Below are 16,821 nucleotides of genomic sequence, written 5' to 3' on the forward strand. Positions count from 1 at the left end.
ACTTCCTCTAGATCTCTAACTTCCATTCTACTAGTCCTCTCCCCGCCTCAGGTTTTTTCCTGCTCCCCACACTATCCCGGCAAAATCCCTAAAATAAGTAATTGCACTGGCTTAGAAAACAATTGGAACTTTATGGCAACGTGCTGTTGTCTTTCCTGGCGTTAATGCCTGAGAAATACCCCTCAAAAACTTCTCATGTCCTGAACAGTGGGGTCACCACACCTCTGGGGCTGAACTGATGGGTGCCAGAGGAGGTTCTGTGTTTGGCTGAGGGGCTGTAAATTAGACCCCAGGGTCTCCAGGATGGACCCCAAGGCCTGAGGGTCTAAAATCAGGATTCTGAAGCCGGTGGCCACCTCTTCACACTCTTTCCTGGAGCAGCTGCCTCCGGAATGGCTCAAAGTCCTCGGGCACTGTGTCTGAGAAAGGAGATATGATTAAGGTCAGAAGAAGTGACTCCCATGAGGGCAGGAGAGGTCAGGCTGATCTCCGTCTGGAGCCTCACCATTGCATCGATACTGGAGATTGGACCAAATGATGTTTTCTTGGGAGAAGCAGAATACACCAAGACGCCCCCCTCGCATGGATGTGTCAATGATCACCCCAGAATCGGCCACTAGCTGGGAACCCTCATAAAGCTTCACCCTGTCCAGGATAGGGGTGTCCATTGGTGCTAGGGTGCCAGTGGACACTGTGCCACCATGACCTGGCCCTGTTCATCCCCAACCCCCCTTGGGCTCACCAGGCCTGAGAGAAGGGAGGTGGGGAAAAGGGAGGAAGGAAAGGGGAGGGAAGGGGGGTGCTTTTCTCAGGCCTGGGGCCCCTGGCTCTTTGTCCAGCCCCCTTTGCATCTCAAAGCACCAGCCGCATTCCAAGCGAGGATTGGGTTGCCATGACGATGAGTACAATGGGCTGGGGGGTGAAGTCACCAGCTTCCCAGGCTCTAGTCCACCCCCCCATCCCCTGTCCTGGTGCCCCGCAGCCCCAGGCACCTTAAAGGGGAACCAACCCAAGTCCCTGCACTCTGGGCTCTTGGCCATTGCCCCTCCCTTCCCTGCCATCCCCACCAAATAGGAAATGCAAAGTTGTGGACAGAGTGCTGAACTGAGAAGCCTCAGCCTCGCTACTAAGAGGTGTGGAGTCTGGGTTTCCGTAAGCTCTTCTGTAAATGATGATCCCTTCCAGGTCAGACACTTTGATGAGGCAGGTTCTGGGCTGTCCCAGTGATGGGGCTGGATGTGATGTGCCTCTCCACAGACTGGCCTGGGGTTTGGAGGCTCCCAGACGCACCCTCATTTTACAGAGGGGAAAATGGGGCACAGAAAAAGAAGGACTTGCCCAACATTGCTTATAGGTCCTCGGCAGCACCAGCACCAGAGCCCAAGCTGCCTGGTGTTAGGAAGAAAGCAGGGCCAGGACAGCAAGTCTGTGGTGAGAGGGGAGGTAGAGAGAAGCGGTCCCAGTCCGGGCCCAATGGCATCAAGGCACTGAGTAGAGGGGAGGTCACTGGGGAGTCCCAGCTAGAGGTGAAGGGAAGGCTGGGCCTGGGGTCCCTTGGGAGGGCTCAGCCCCTCCCCTCACCGAATGTAGCCAACTTGAGGCCGGTGCAGCAGCTGCCAGCGGTAGGAAGTCTTGTCACGCCAGCCTACATTTCGTGGGTCAGTCCACAGCAGCCGTACCTGATCAGGGGTGTGACCTGTATGCCACAGGGCATTCCTGAGGTGCTCGCCTGGGCCAGACACTGATGTCACTGCCTAGGGGGCATCGGCAAACACAGTGGGTCAACCCCAGGACCCGACCGAGGGAAGACAGCAGGTTGGTAAGTGCAGGTGGAAAAGGGAGTCAGGAGAATATTCTGGAGCCCCAGGGAGCCAACCTCCAGGCCAGATGTCTGGGTAAGAGGGTTCCCCCTACTCAGGCAGTGGGGGAGGCCCCAGGGTTGGTGGGGGAGCCTTTGGGAAAGGGCCCTGGATTGGGGAATCTGGGCAGTTGCGGGACCTTGAGCTGTAGCCCGGGCTGGGCAACAGCCCGGAAAGGTGTGGCCTGCCAGTAGGTCTGCTCCGTTTGCTTCCACATGACCACGTAGAAGCGGCCGCTGTCCTGATAGCTGAAGAGAAAGCCTGCGTAGTCATCATCAGTCACTGTGTTCACATGGAAGGTGCCTTCAAAGTCCACACCATTGAAAGCTGTATATCCTGGGGGCAGGTGGGTGGATGGGATCAGAGTCAGGGGCAGCAAAGCTACTGATGCCCATTGTGGGGTGGGGATGGGAAGGGACGCCTGCTAAACGTGTGGCTCCATCCTCTGCCTGTAGGACCCCTCCATTGGGAAGTCATTGAAATTGTTGAATTGGGTGTCCCTTACATACCAACTGCCAGGCCGGGGTCACTGTTCATGGTCTGAACGATTTCCATGCCCTGGTGGTATGCAGTAAAGACAAAAGCCCTGGTCCAGGTGTGCTGCCCTCCTTAGGCCCTGCTCGCTAGTCTGGCCTGACAGCACCCGCCCAGCCCACTGCCCTAGTACCTGGTTGAGCACGACCCAGTTTGGGTCAATCTGAGCATCACCCTCAGGATCCAGGACGACGGTCTGATAGGCCCGAAAATCCGTGAGGGTTACCTCTGCACTTTCAGGGCACACGTCCAGGGGGTCAACCACTGCATCATTGTCAAAATCATCCTCACACACATCACCAACGCCATTGCCTGGGCAGGATGAAGCCAGGTCCTCAGGAAGGCCCTGGCCACTGCCAGTAGCCAACACTTCCACCTCTCGGGCCTTGAGATGTTGACCTCTCTCCACCACCCTGCCTTCCCTCACTCCCCAGCAAGGCCTGCCACTTCTCCCTGAGCAAAGCCCATGCCAGCCCAATCCTCTGAGGACTCCAGCCTTACCATCTGAGTCCTTCTGATTGGGATTAGGTACCAGGCGACAGTTATCAGGACCAGGAGGCATGTAATCTGGGACACCATCATTGTCATCGTCCCCATCACACTCATCTCCAAGTCCATCATTGTCTGAGTCCAGCTGGGAGCTGTTGGGCAGCTGTGGGCAATTGTCCTTAGTGTCCTGATGTCCATCGCCATCACTGTCCAGAAAAAGGCACCTAATAAAGGCTTTTAAAGGTACCACATCCTTCCCCACTCTTCTGCTTAGGAGTCTCTCTGGGGTTTACCCTGCATTCAGCCAGACCCCTTGCAGTCAGCCAGATGAGGTGAAGGTCCAGCAGTAAGAATGGAAGGTAGACTATGGGAATGACCTGCTACTCGATAGTAGTGGAGAGTTAAAGTTAGATCCTAGAGGGAATTGAGAACATACTAGAGGAAAGTAAAGTATCCCCTAACTTGCCATCTCTTGGCCAAAACCCTACCTGTCTTCATTGGTGTCACAGACATCCCCCACCAGGTCGCTGTCTGCATCTGTCTGAGAGAGAGGGACCCGTTCTCACCATCTCCTCTTGATAACTCTAAAGAGGGTGACCTGACCACTTCCCATCCAAAGGGCTGGGCTTCATCCACCAGTCACCCCACCCCTTCCCTGCCCTCTCCATTCCCCTGTACCTGGGTGGGATTGCTCATTTCAGGGCAGCTGTCGCAAGCATCTCCCACCCCGTCCTCATCCCTGTCTGTCTGTAGGGGGTTGGGGACTTTAGGGCAATTGTCCAATCCATTGGGGATGCCTAGAAGATATGCAGGTAACACAAGGTTATCACTAGAACGAATCACTCTGTCTTCTAGGTTGGTGAAAGCCCTGAGCTCTATCTCCCATCCAGAGGACAGCTGGTCAGGAAATCTGCCTGTAGCTTGTCTTATCCTCTTGCTCACTCCCTGCCTAACCCCACACCCTCCCTCACGTTCCCACTGACATCTGCCACAGGTAATCTCTCACCCAGGCTGACTTCCCCCAAGCATTGCCCTTCCCGAATTCTCAGCCTCCCTGCTTCATTCCCACCATATCCAAATTCTTAGAGGTTTCCCAGCACGCGCCACCCCCCCCAGCCCCAGGCCTGCACCATCCCCATCCACGTCGTTGTCACAGGCATCCCCTTCCCCATTGCCATCTGTGTCTTTCTGGTCATTGTTGGGAACGTTGGGGCAGTTGTCACAGGCATCACCAAATGAATCTGTATCTGAGTTTTGCTGGTCCTTGTTGGGAAACAGCCGGCAGTTGTCCTGAGGTGGGAGGGAAAGAGTCAGGCCTCCCTTGAACCACTGGCCACCTCGCATCTTCCTCATCCCTGTACCCTTGTCTACAATCACCACTCCTGTGACGACCCACCTGCTTGGCTCCGTCCCACCCACCCAACTTCCCTGTAGTCCACCTCATCGTGGGCACCAGGTTTATGGCTCCCTAACGTGGAGTATTAGGGCCCCTCCTCAGGAGCTGCCAGTGGCCAATGGAGGACAGGGTTATGGGACAAGGCAACAGCGTCACAGAGAAGCTGGAAAGGTCAGGACATCTGGGAGCCACCTCAACATTCTTGATCCCGTCCCCGTCAGCATCATCATCACACTGGTCCCCCACACCGTCGTTATCAGCATCCTCCTGCCCAGAGTTGGGTGTCAGAAGGCAGTTGTCCTAAAGGTCAAGGGGAGGAAATGGATGGATGAGTTCTGTCCTATCCCAGCCTGGGGTGCCCTATCCTGCTCACTTGCCCGCCTGCCCCCAGCACCTGCTTGCAGTGTTTGTTGTTGTCCATGCAGGGCAGCGCCTGGTCCGGGTAGCCATCAATGTCTGTGTCAGGTCCACACACATTCCCGTTCCCAGCCCAGCCCACGTTACACTGGGGCAACACAAAGGGTGGGAGTTAGTGGTCTGGGCTGGCTCCCCACACCCCACCCTCTTCAGGCTCTATTTTCACCAACCAGTTTCTGGGCCTGGGCCCACCTCCCTTTCCCATGCAAGCCCCCATACCAGTCCCTAAACATGGTCACACACACACCCCTTTTCTTCCAAGCCCCAGGCCTAGCTCACCGAGCAGGACACTGCACCATTGCGTTCAAAGAGACAGTGCGCGTGGACATGGCAGGGGCTGTGGGTCGGGCTGTGGCAGGTCCGGGCTGGGAAGCAGCCCTGGCTCTGGTTGCCCAAGAAGCCCAAGCGACAGGGACCACACTTGAAAGAACCCTAAGAGTAGGGAGGCAGTGTCTCAGGAAGGAGGGTCAGCCCACCACAACCAGCAACATCCCCATCCCCTGAGGGGTGTAGGAGGGACCCTCACAGCTAATAGGACAGGTCCATTACTTATCTCCTTTAGGTTCTCCTCACAACTTTTTAAGGAGGGTAATAGCCCCATTTCTCAAGCGAGGATGCTGAGGCTCAGAAAAGGTAAATAACTTGCTAAAGGCCATGGCTAGTAAGAGGCAGAATCAGAATTCCAAACCGGGTCCGTGTTGAACACCTACCACATGTAATGTCCTAGGGAAGGAGGAGGGGAAGCAGGAAATCTGAAGAGGGGGTTGCACATTCCCACCACCCAGACACTCAGGTGTTCAGCTCACCACAGTATTGGTGCAGATGGAGTTTGGGTCGCAGCCACCATTGTTACCATCATTGCATTCATCAATATCGTTGCAGACCTGAAGGGGCAGACTTTGGGTAGAACCAGACCTACGGTGGGTCTCCTCAGATACAGGAGAGAGCACTGGTGTGGCTTTATCTTTGAACATGGACATGAAGCCCAGACCGAAAACCAATGCGAAGCTGGCAGATGAGCCAGGAGCCTCATCCCATTTATCACAAGGGCTCCGCATCCAACCCAGAAGCCCCCCGCCCCTGCAAAGCCAAGATCTTTTGTCCACGGACTCTACCCAACCTGACCTGTTTGCTAGCCCGGGCGTAGTCGATGCCCACACCAGACACCCGTGTGCCTTTGTAGCCTCGGGGACAGGCTTCACAGTGGAAGCCAGGCATGGTGTTGACGCAGCTGGAGCCCGGGAAACAAGGGTCCGCGTGAGCACACTGGGGACCAGACGAGAAGAGGTCAGGCCCCTGCCTGTGATCCCAGGACCACTGTTCCTGGTCTCCCTGTTTGCAGGCCTCCCCTCCCCAACCTCATCTATGCTCTGATCCCACCCCCAGCCTCCTGTGGGTTCCCTCCTAGCCAGCCCTCTCAAAATGCCCCTGCCATTCTCCCAGCTCCTTCCCTGCGTGGCCCTGCAGTCTTCATCCCAGACTTGTCTCCCTCCCTTCTCATAGGTATTTTCTGGTCTCCAGCCTCTCCTAAACCCAGGGTTCCTCTGCTTCTGACCAACATTCACCCCACCTTCTTGGGCCTCTCCTAACTCCCTCACCCCAGCTTTCTGTGCCCTTCCAGAAAGGGTCCTCACCCACCTCATTGATGTCTGTGCAGTGGGTGCCGTTGCCCTGTAGGCCAGGGGGGCAGGGCCCACAGCGGTAGCCGGGGTACTCATACACTTCCATGCAGTCCACGCCTCGGAAGCAGGGGTTGGGGCTGCAGTGGGAACGCTGTTCATGGAAGCCTGGGTGGGGGGTGGGCACAGTCAGAGTCACCTAGAAGTCACCATTTAATTCACCAGAAGTGGAGGCCAAAGCCCTGGGGTGGGGAGCACACTGATGCCACCTGGAGCCCTCCCCTACTCTCCTACTCACCGCACACCTGACACTCCATGATGGTGTTTCGGATCAGGGACATTTCTTTCACCTGGTAGAAGGATGGGGCGGAGTCAGCTCTTGGCATCTGCCACCCCACCCCAGAATCAGCGCCACCCTTCACCGGCCCACTAAACCTGGTCTCGGATGTCATCCCGCAGCTCTACCAGGATCTGGTTGAAGAGGGTGAGTTGGGTGACCAGCGCCTTGGTCTGCTCCCCTGTCAGGGTCCAGGGTGCAGAGAGGCTCAGAACTGGGGCACCAGCCCCGGGCCCTCTCTGGGTAATAAGCCAGGTGCTGCCACTGCTGCCCACCCATCTTTAAACCCCACCCCATTCCTGGCGGAAAAGGACTTAGTTTCAGGCAGCTGCTCCTCCCCCGCATCCTCATGCCCCTTCACCTCAGCGAGGCCTACTCACCTAGGATGGAGTGCAGTGCGTTGGCCACTAGAGAGGACAAGAAAACACAGAGGGTGGACATGTGAGGAGGGGCCTGGCTGGTAAGGAGGAGGGAGGGAACAGGAACAAAGGGCTGGAGTCTTGGAATAAAGATGTGGTGTCGAATGGTAGGAGGGCAGTGGTGATGTGCAAGCAGCACCTGCCCCCTCCACTGGATGAGGGTCCCTCTAAGGGAGCCGCCTCACAGATAGTCGAAACCCAAATCCTCCTGTTCCTAGGCATGGTAGTGGCAGAAGGGATCCAAGTGAGAGGTGACCCGAAGCAGGGCCAGGGCCCCAGTACATTCCATTTCCTCCCTCCCAAGCTTCCACCACAAGAGCTCTTTGAAATATCTGGGAGAAGTGGACATTTTATTTAGGTAAGAGCCTCTGAGCATCCCTGTTAGAGAGACCAGGCAGATGGGCAGTGCTTAGGGAAATGGCTGGTAGGTGACAGATGCCAGTGGGAGCTAAAAAAGACTCAAGACCCTTAGCTCGGTCAACCAAGAAAGACCAAGCAGCTAACTTCCTCACCCCCACGCAGAGTTCTTCAGAGTTATATTCTTTTTTTGGATCATTTTATTTTTCTGGCCACCCTGGTAGGTGGGATGACCTTAAAGGAGATTTTTTTTGACCCACACCTCCTGCTGGGATGGTATTATTTGGAGATCATAGAGTCGGAGGTGAAGGAGATTTGGGGTCACAGAGTCAGAATCCCCAGGAATAGGTGAGCCGAAAGAACTGCTGTTAAGGGGGAGGGAGGTCAAGAGGATGGGAGGGATCTGGGGTCCAGGATGTCAGCTAACAGAAGTCTGTGTTACCTGCACTGTGGATAGACTCATCCCCCTGGAACGGACACTCACTCAGGGCTCCGACCCGGGCCATGGACCCGCCCAGAATCATTTTCATAGATTCCACGAAGCCCTGGGGGGACAGAAACAGAGTAGGGTGGGAGGACCTACCAATTCTTCCTCCCACCGGTGCAAACTGTTTCACAGACACTCAGGGGGTCCTCCTTTCCTGCTCACCTGCATCCTCAAATAAGCCTTCTGTCCCGTCCTAATCTCCAGCCCACTGACTTCCGCTGGAGGAATGGGGGCCAGGGCCGGAAGGCCAGCATGCTGGTCACCCAGTTTGCAGTCCACATAGAGATGCAGGGCAGGGCTGGGTCTGGACGGACCTCGGAGTCGCAGGAGAGCCGTGTGTGTGCGCCCGTCAGCCAAGCCTGCTTGCTGTAGGTTCACTGCATGGACTTTGCCATCTTCCCGCTGGTACCGCACCAGCACTGCCCAGAAGGGGAGGTCAGTATGCGCACCGTCCCCCATCCCATCTCCCAGCTGAGAGACGGGATGGATCAATTCTTCTGAATACCACATCTCTAGGACTATCATTCCTTATCCAGCTATGTATCTCTCAACACCTTGTACATAATAGGTACACGAAAAATGTTTTCCAAATTGATTCAAAGACTAGGACTTTCTTAGTCTTCAGTGTCATCAGATCACTCTCTCCCGTTAGGGTGGCAGCTGGTTCTGTACCCACTGAACCGTCCCAGTGATCTGAGACAGTTCAGATCCCTGGGACACAGGGATCTGAACTGTCTCCCCTCCCCCCAGGCATTCCCACATACAACTCCCATTCCTACAGATGCCTCACCCTATTGTTTGGGTGCCTGGCCTCCTGAGGCACCTCCTAAGCACCAGGTGCCCCTGGTGCCTGGACACAGCCTGATGGGTCCACGGTCCCCACTGGAGCCCAAGGAGAATTAAGAGGGATCTGAGAGTGGGGCTGAGGAAGAGTGCTCAAAGGGGTCACCACGGCAGGAAAGGAGATGCCCACCAGTCACCTTTGTTGATCTTGCCCACAACAGAGGCCTCCAGCCATCGTGTGTTGTCTTGGCGAGAGTAGAGGCCGAAGAGGACACCACCCTGCTTGGGGGGCAGGCGGAAGGTGGACAAGAGATAGATGTCCCCAGCAGTGAGCAGGGCTGTCCGTATCTTCTCCACCACAGCTACCATCTGCCGGGACTCGCCCACAGTCAGCAGGTCAATCACTGGTCACGCAGGGATGATCAAGGTCAGAGCCCTGTCAAATGCTAAGGCCTGCTCTCTCCTCTGAGCCTTCGGGGGTGGGGCATCCTTCATCACCACCCGACAGTGTTAGTCACCTCCTGGAAATTCAGCCCTTGTCGCCATCAGAGGACAAGGCATTGTGCCTTCCTTACTGCCACTCTGGGAACCAGCAGGCCTGAGGCTCACTTGGAAATACAGAAACAGCACCCCGCAAACTTGAGATGCTCCCACCAGGTGGCGCAAAGGAGTCACTGTGTTGATCCCAGGCAGGAGTAGCACCTGGTGCCCACAGCACAGAAATAGGAAGGCAGTTTCTCTTTACACGGCTGGGTTTGGCTCATTCCACACCCTAGTGCCCCTCCTCCCATCCTGGGGGTTCAGCATGCTCGCTCTGGATGAGAACAGCTGCTCCCTGAAGGCTCCGACCCTCCTACTGTCTGGCTCTCTCCTACAGGAACGTACGACCCAGCTCCTCTGCCTCCTGCGTCCTGGCCAATCTGTGGTTTCCCTTCCAGCCAGCAAAGAATCTGTGCCTGTGTCATCTGCTCCAGCTACCTCTCCCACAGCCACAGGCCCATCCTACCACCAGACCTCCAGGAGGGCCCAGACCTCTCGGTCCCCACCCCCCCATCCCGTTCTTAGGTAGCCAGGAGCCCAGGGGTGAAAGAAGCCACCTTTGAGCTGCTCTCCCAAACCCTGGGGTGCCTGGGGTTGCTCAGACACCAACCCAGCCAGGCAGCCCTAGCTAGCATCCAGCTCCTGAGTCCTCTGCCCTGGCCAGCTCCCACTCATCCACCACCTTCTGGTGTCAACTCCTCCCCAAAGGGCCATAATTTCATCAACTCTTCTCTCTGATTCAGTGTCAGGACTCTCCCCTCTCCTTTTGCCCACATGCTCCCTGCTATTAGGCTGGGGGCAAAAGGGGAGGAGGCAGAGAGGGGGCTAAGAAGATTGGTACAGGCTTACCCTGCAGGTCCTGACTGGCAGATGTGAAAGTGCAAAGGAGGAGAAGAGCCAGGGCCCCCCGAAGTTCCTGCGTCTCCATGCCGCTCAGCCGGCTCACTACCCCTGGCAGGCAGGCGGCTGGGAGGGGAAAAGGCTAGGCGGAGAGCAGGAGCGGGGGGGCGGAGGGACTGGAAGGGGGAGTTGAAGGGGGGGCCGGCAGGCGGTGAGGGGGGGGGGCTGAAACAAAGAGCTGCCAATCACCCTGGAGGCATACCCAGCTCCGGGAACCAGGGGCACTGGGGAAGAGTCCTGGAGGCCTCCTTGCCTCCTGCCTCTTCCTAATGGTGCTCTCCCCCAGGTGCCTCCCTCTCTCCCGGCATCTCGCTGTTGGGGGCTGCTACCGAATGCTACTGTTTTCTGGTAGCCACAGTTGGGGAAGGCAGGAACCCTTGGCGGGGCAGTGCCAGACAGTGGGCATTATTCCACAGCTGGCATGAGAGAATTCCAAGGGAGTGGCCGAAACTAGCTCGCTGTAGTGCCCAGGGGATGGCCGCATGGCATGAAGTTTGCTGCTCGGATAGAGCAAGTGCTCTTTATTGGGGGAGCGGGGGCATGACTTGTGCTTGCGCCTCCGTTTTTCCCTCATTCCTAGGAAAACTTCGAGTCTGGAAGCGTCCGCTGGGAACTGGAGGCAGAGTCTAAAACAGTGGTCAGTGAGGTTGAAGAAATCAGGAAAGAGGAAAGGGACACCAAGGACAGGAGTAGACCAAAGGACAGGCCAGGAGCCGGGGGCCAGACTGGGAACACTGGGGGTACCGGCGGACAGGCCGTGACCCGGATGAAGCAGAGGGGCGCCTCTGTTCCCGTTACCAAGGCAACAGCCCGCGAGCCCCACCTCCCCTTCCCCCACTCAGGCCCAGCCCGGCCTCGCTCCGGCCGCCGCCACCGCCCCTGTTTTGTTTCCATGGCAACAGGAGGCGCGGGGCCGGTTCCAAACATAACGCGCTGTGGAAAACATGCAGCTCGGGGGACCCCCCCCCCCACCCCCGCAGCCCCCGCTCGGGGCCGAGCCCTGCGGGGCCCCCAGAGCAGCCCAGACCTCGTGCAGATTTGCGAGGGCCCCCAGAGCCCGTCCAGGAGCACAAAACCCCCCTCTCCTAGGCCCGCCGCGCCTTCGGGGGTTCAGGGCTCCCCTCGGCCGAGGTACCCTGACTCTCCAAGGCGCGCCGCGCTGAGAGCCCTTCCCCCCTTCGCGAGCCACCTCTGGATCAGGCGGCGTCCGCCCTCCCCCGAAGCCCTCGGCCCCGCCCCACGCCGTCAGGCAGCCTCTCTGGCCGGGATAAGCCGCGCCCTCCTGAGGGCCTCCCCCGGCTCTCCACTGCGATCCGCCTGAGGGGCTGGGGGCGGATCCGCACAGTGGAGGGCGGAAGCGCAGGGGGAGGTGCTTCCGGGACAGAGGGCGGGCAAGATGGCGGCGCCCATGGAGCTGTTCTGCTGGTCAGGGGGCTGGGGCCTGCCCTCAGTGGACCTGGACAGCCTGGCCGTGCTGGTGAGGAGCGGCGCCGGCGCCCTCTGCTGCGCCCTGGAGGACTGGGGAGGGGGCCCGGACTAGCCGGTCATTCGAATTTTGCCAGGGCGCCTCAGCACGCGTGCAATGGGGGAAACTGAGGCCATCAAAGAGCGTGACTGGCCGGTATAGACTCAGTGTCCTGTGTCGTAGCAGCCTAGGTTTTGTTTAGCGATGGAAAGAGGCCTGATCAGGGGTTCAGAAGATGAGTTTTAGTTCTTGAACATCCATTTACTGGCTCTGTGACCTTGGGACGATCCCTTCTTTCTGGGCGCTGTTTCTTCATCCAGAGGTTTACTAAGGCTGGACGATCTCAGGGTTCTCCGGCTCGGCATTGCTGCTTTCTCCTCAGCCTCCCTTTCCTCCTCCTCAATCAACAGCATTTACTGAGTTTATTCTTTATTTAACCAAAGGGCCCACAGCCAGGCTCTGTAGAAAATGCTTTGGAGCCAGGCAGACTAGTTCACTTCACACATTCACTCACTCATTTAATAAGCATGTATTAGGCCTCTTCCAAATACTAAACATTGGCATGCAAAGATGAATAGCATTTGGTCCCTCCCCTGAAGTTGTTCACAGAAAGATAGACGTGTCAGCAAATAAGTGTAATAAAACGTTCAGGTGCTAAGTTATAAGTAGGAACAGGCCATAGAGACTGCCCAGGAAGGAACGGTTAGTGCTTCCAAATGAGGCTAGGTGTTCACCAGGTAGATGGCAGGAGAGGAGAGAGAGGGAAGGATTTTCCTGGCTGACTTGTAATCATGGACATGTCCATAATCTCTGTGAGCCTTGTGTTGCCCATTGTAAAATGGGAACAGTAATGTCTACCTCTTTTTTTGTGAGGCAATTCCTAAGCATAGGGCATAGCACAAAAGGTATTCAATAAATGTTATTTCTTTTCTTGATTCCCCTGTGGGGGCCATGTCCCTGGCCTCTCTGCCTTCTGCTTCCTTCCCTGCAGACCTATGCCAGATTTACTGGTGCCCCACTCAAGGTGCACAAGATCACCAACCCCTGGCGGAGCCCTTCAGGTACCCAGTGTCCCTGGGGGGTGAGGAAGGGAGTGTACAAGGGGAAGAGCAGGAGACAGACAGGGATGTGGTGCAGTTATGTATGGATAGGCAGCTCTCTGGTGGACATACTTCTTTCTCAACGTCAGGAACTCTGCCTGCCCTTCAGACCAGTCATGGAGAGGTCATCTCAGTACCACACAAGATCATCACCCACCTTCGAAAAGAGGTAGGTGGCTTGGGTAGGGGGGCTGCCAGTGAGAGACATTCAGTCAATTCAGTGCAACACACATTTATTGAGTACCAAATATATGCCAAACCAGACACAGGGGACCGAGCTTCAAGGAACATATAGTCTGGTTGAGGAGACACAGACATGTTGCTGTGATGTAGTAAGTAGTAGGGTAGAGATTCAGCTAGGCCACTGTCAAGGCATCTGGAGGCACAATGACTTCTGCCTGCTGGGTGAGGAGGGAGAGATGAACAGGCTGATGACACATGGAAGGGAAAGGAGAGTAGGAGAGAACAGTTGGCTCAGATGAGGTCCTCAAAGATGAGACCAGAAAAAAAAAGATGGCACCAGACAGGGATTGCTAAGGGCCATTGCCCTTTTTTCAGGGACCAGGTTGGGCTTTATAATATGGGGCTCAGGATGGACGAGGCTCAGAGCCAGGGTGGGGAAGTTGAGAGAGCATTACGAGAGGATTGGGGAGGCCTAGGCTGTGCTTTTCACTGTCATTGGCTGTGTGACCTTGAGCAAATTGCTTAACCTCTCAGAGCCGTAAGCTTCTTATTTGTAAAACTATGGGGCTTAGCCAGGATGCTTTCCAAGGGCTCTTCTAGTTTCATGGTCTAGTTCCAAAAGTGAACATATTGTCAGAAATGGGGCCCTTATTCATTTCTACTTTCCCAAAGGTGGAGGAACCAGGGAATTAATGGAGGCTTGAGAGGGGATCCAGGTAAAAGCCAGAGTTCCTGGCGGGACTGGGCTATTGTTGCCTTATGTATGAACACAGCTTTCCCAGTTTCCAAAGAGTTTTCTCCTAACACAGCCACACTGAGAGAAAGATTATTATCCCTATTCCATGAGGGAGAATGAGGCTCAGAGAGATTTAAGGATCACACTCAAGAGGTTATTTGGGGACAGCGTTTACTCAGGATGTGGAGGAGGGTGCTGAGGAGCAGATACTGGAGCCTACAAGGTGTGGCAGGCTGAGACCTGGGGGTATGGTTGGAATGTGTGTGGTGGTGGCGCCTGGGCCATGGAATGACATAGAAGAAACACCCAAGAGCTGGGCACTGGGGCCCTAGACGTGGGTTCACTGGGTCTTGGGAGCATGAGGATGGCGTCCCCTAGTACCCGAGGCACTGACTGAGGCCCAACCTGCATCTGAGCTCCGCTCTGCTAGTTTTGTGGTGTCTGGATCGGAGAAGTTACTGTTAGAAAGTTGCCGTCAGCAGGCATCCTGCCAGCTTTCTGTGGAAACTCTGGGAGCTGCTCCTGGTTTGTGGCTGGGCCTTCCTTCCAACTCCCAATGGGCGCGGGACCTTGACGGCCAGCAGGCTCCAAGGTCCAGGCTTCCCGCCAACAGCAACAGGCTACTGACTGGGCCCAGGCAAGGGGGCCTCAGCGAGCAAAGCCCCACACTCTACCTCTGCTACACTCAGAGGTCAGTGTGGGTGGTGCCAGACAGGATGCCTCCCTCCTTGAGGAAGTGTCCCTGGAGTCCTCCAGCATCCACCTCACAGTGGATGTTTCCTCCACAGAAGTACAATGCTGATTATGATCTGTCAGCCCGGCAAGGAGCAGACACCTTGGCCTTTATGTCTCTGCTGGAGGAGAAGCTGCTCCCGGTGCTGGTGAGTGTGCCCAGACCTCCCAGCATGGGTGGTCAGTGGCGGAGGGGGTCGGGCATACACACAGACACCCCCCCACACCCCCCCACAGGCTTGGAGCAGCGTGGGGACCAGAAGCCCACCCTGGGTCAGGCAGGTGCACTGGCTCAGACCTGCTTCTTCCTTCCTATACACCCAATCCAGATACATACTTTCTGGGTAGACGCCAAGAACTATGTGGAAGTAACCCGGAAGTGGTACGCAGAGGCTATGCCCTTTCCCCTCAACTTCTTCCTGCCTGGCCGCATGCAGCGGCAGTACGTGGAGCGGCTGCAGCTGCTGTGTGGGGAGCACAGGCCAGAGGAGGAGGAAGAGCTGGAGAAGGAGGTACCTCTGGGACAGGGGGCTGTTGTATGAGAGGAGCCCCCAGGGCGATGGCCAGGAGTGGGAGTGCCTGGCAGGGGAGGTGGCACTGTTCCCGCAGCCGCAAGCTGACCTGGTGTCCCCCTATAGCTGTACCAGGAAGCTCGGGAATGCCTGACCCTTCTCTCCCAGCGCCTGGGCTCTCAGAAATTCTTCTTTGGAGATGCGTGAGTCTGACTCCCGGGGAATCATAGGTGGCTTGGAAGAAGGTACAGGTTCAGACAGCCACAGAGGCTAGGGTGGGCTCAGGCTCTGGAAAAGAGGTCCTCAGGACAGACATTGGATCTGGTGACAGTGGGGCTGTGTGTGGGCCCGGAGCCGCCTCAGTGGTACAGGAGGGTGGGAGGGCCGCCAGGCCCAGGAGGGGCCTGCTGGCTGTGGGGCACTCAATGTGCCCTTTATGCAGCCCTGGGATAGAGTCCCATTCAAGGCAGGCTGGCGCCACCTGGGGCGCCTTCCCCACACCAGGACCAGAACTGTGTGTCCTCTCCTCCCCTGCTGCCCAGAGCCTACCTTTCCAGGGCCGACTCTTCCTCCGACTCCATCTGTCCCCCTTCTCCATCCCACCCTTTCTCTCTGCTGCAGCCCCGCCTCCCTGGATGCATTTGTCTTCAGCTACTTGGCCCTGCTGCAGCAGGCGAAGCTGCCCAGTGGGAAACTGCAGGCCCACCTGCGGGGGCTGCACAACCTCTGTGCCTACTGCACCCATATCCTCAGCCTCTACTTCCCCTGGGAGGGAGGTAAGGGGCAGATGGGTGGGGGGTGGGCACTAGCTCTGCGGAGAGTGGGCAGCGATCCAGAAACCAGCCCCCCGACCCACCTTCCTTCCTTGCCCCTCAGCTGAGGTGCCACCTCCACGCCAGACACCAGCAAACCCAGAGACTGAGGAGGAGCCATATCGGCGCCGGAACCAGATCCTATCCGTGTTGGCGGGGCTGGCAGCCATGGCGGGTTATGCCTTGCTCAGTGGCATTGTCTCCATCCAGCGGGCACCACCTGCCCGGGCCCCACGCACACGGGCCCTGGGCATGGCTGAGGAGGTTGAAGAGGAATGATTTATCCTCACGCTCCCAGGACTGATTTTTCTACTGTCATGCATTCCAGAGGCTCCTGTGTTTCCCCATTGTTGGTATGGCTGGAAATGGGGTCCCACCCCCAGAATAAAACTGCTCACACTGGCTGGGATCAGACATTCTCTCCTTTAAGAGGCTGCCATTTTTCCTCGCTGGACCAAGGGGGCCATCTGGGTGCTTGAGTCTACCCACTGGTGCTTGGCTTCTTTCACTGCCTGTGCCCTGGTGCTGACATCTGCATGGACCTGGTTCTGCATCTCCAAGAAAGACAAGCACTTCCCAGTTTTGGGTTCAGCTTTCCTAGTCTCTTCCTTTCCTTAATCTCTCTTGCCATCCACCCCCCACCCCTGTGTTTGTACAGACAGTGAGCTCACCCTGGGCCTGGGCCCAGTTTCCACAGGCAACCAGCACACAGCACACGCTCACACAAGCATGGGGGTGGAGGACCACTGGGGCCTCCCGGTCCTTTCCCCAGGGGCCTCCAGCCCCTGGCACCAACTAGAGGGGAGAGTGAGTCACCCAAACCACTGCCTCTGGGCTTACGTCACTTAAGCTCCCCCCCAGTCCTGCTGTACCCTCTGTAGCCACAGACAGCATGTGAGCTGACTATCCCTTCGATGTCCATGCTGAGCCTTGGCACCTGCTTGGGTATCTGTCCCATCACTGGCGACGCCACAGGTAGGTGTGAATGGAGTAGCCAGGTGAGATAGCTTCCACGAAGCCCACGGCAGGATCCTTGATGGTAAGAGGCACATCCTTAGAGGAGCTGGGGGAGATAGGGAGGAGAAGCTGAGAGTGTGATCCTGCCAACCAAGCCCACCGTCTTGTCCTCAGCCCAGTTCCCAGG

General features: G+C 56.9%; 3 protein-coding genes across 22 annotated transcripts in view; 1 reads left to right on the forward strand and 2 right to left on the reverse strand.

Moving 5' to 3' along the window:
- Positions 1 to 111: 111 nt before the first annotated feature.
- THBS3 (thrombospondin 3) lies at positions 112 to 11,248 on the reverse strand. Of its 6 annotated transcripts, none has more exons than XM_027095348.1 (23): positions 10,087 to 11,248; positions 8,895 to 9,101; positions 8,077 to 8,333; positions 7,870 to 7,972; positions 7,032 to 7,058; positions 6,750 to 6,832; positions 6,613 to 6,664; positions 6,334 to 6,482; positions 5,821 to 5,961; positions 5,502 to 5,579; positions 4,975 to 5,127; positions 4,673 to 4,783; positions 4,471 to 4,578; positions 4,013 to 4,172; positions 3,561 to 3,679; positions 3,371 to 3,423; positions 2,895 to 3,088; positions 2,527 to 2,705; positions 2,369 to 2,417; positions 1,999 to 2,195; positions 1,582 to 1,754; positions 506 to 645; positions 112 to 419 (listed from the first exon to the last, which is right to left on the reverse strand). In XM_027095348.1, the coding sequence occupies exons 1-23, from the start codon at positions 10,163 to 10,165 to the stop codon at positions 361 to 363; spliced, it is 2,871 nt and encodes a 956-aa protein (XP_026951149.1). In that variant the 5' UTR covers positions 10,166 to 11,248; the 3' UTR covers positions 112 to 360. The 6 variants fall into 6 exon arrangements, with proteins under 6 accessions (XP_026951149.1, XP_026951150.1, XP_026951153.1 ...); XM_027095349.1 differs by having other exon boundaries at positions 8,895 to 9,399; XM_027095352.1 differs by lacking the exon at positions 506 to 645 and having other exon boundaries at positions 10,087 to 10,165.
- MTX1 (metaxin 1) lies at positions 11,019 to 16,089 on the forward strand. 2 transcript variants are annotated; one of them, XM_027095367.1, is made up of 8 exons: positions 11,019 to 11,614; positions 12,594 to 12,663; positions 12,792 to 12,871; positions 14,410 to 14,502; positions 14,683 to 14,865; positions 14,992 to 15,068; positions 15,487 to 15,641; positions 15,742 to 16,089. In XM_027095367.1, the coding sequence occupies exons 1-8, from the start codon at positions 11,534 to 11,536 to the stop codon at positions 15,954 to 15,956; spliced, it is 954 nt and encodes a 317-aa protein (XP_026951168.1). In that variant the 5' UTR covers positions 11,019 to 11,533; the 3' UTR covers positions 15,957 to 16,089. The 2 variants fall into 2 exon arrangements, with proteins under 2 accessions (XP_026951168.1, XP_026951169.1); XM_027095368.1 differs by lacking the exon at positions 11,019 to 11,614 and having other exon boundaries at positions 11,626 to 12,663; positions 12,754 to 12,871; positions 15,742 to 16,079.
- Positions 12,919 to 16,821, reverse strand: part of GBA1 (glucosylceramidase beta 1) — a 21,906-nt gene continuing 18,003 nt past the window's right edge. For 4 of the 14 annotated variants that reach the window (XM_027095362.1, XM_027095364.1, XM_027095366.1 and 1 more), the window contains 2 exons: positions 16,615 to 16,740; positions 12,919 to 13,103 (listed from right to left, as the gene is read on the reverse strand). In XM_027095362.1, coding sequence (XP_026951163.1) covers positions 16,635 to 16,740 — 106 coding nt within the window. In that variant the 3' untranslated portion in view covers positions 12,919 to 13,103; positions 16,615 to 16,634. Of the gene's footprint in view, positions 13,131 to 15,721; positions 15,934 to 15,969; positions 16,741 to 16,821 lie in introns of those variants that run through there. The other 10 variants (XR_003430442.1, XR_003430441.1, XR_003430440.1 and 7 more) reach the window with 10 other exon arrangements.

Source organism: Aethalodelphis obliquidens, unplaced genomic scaffold, assembly GCF_003676395.1.
Source record: "Aethalodelphis obliquidens isolate GAN/ISIS:26980383/991018 unplaced genomic scaffold, ASM367639v1 scaffold90, whole genome shotgun sequence".
Taxonomy (NCBI): domain Eukaryota; kingdom Metazoa; phylum Chordata; class Mammalia; order Artiodactyla; family Delphinidae; genus Aethalodelphis; species Aethalodelphis obliquidens.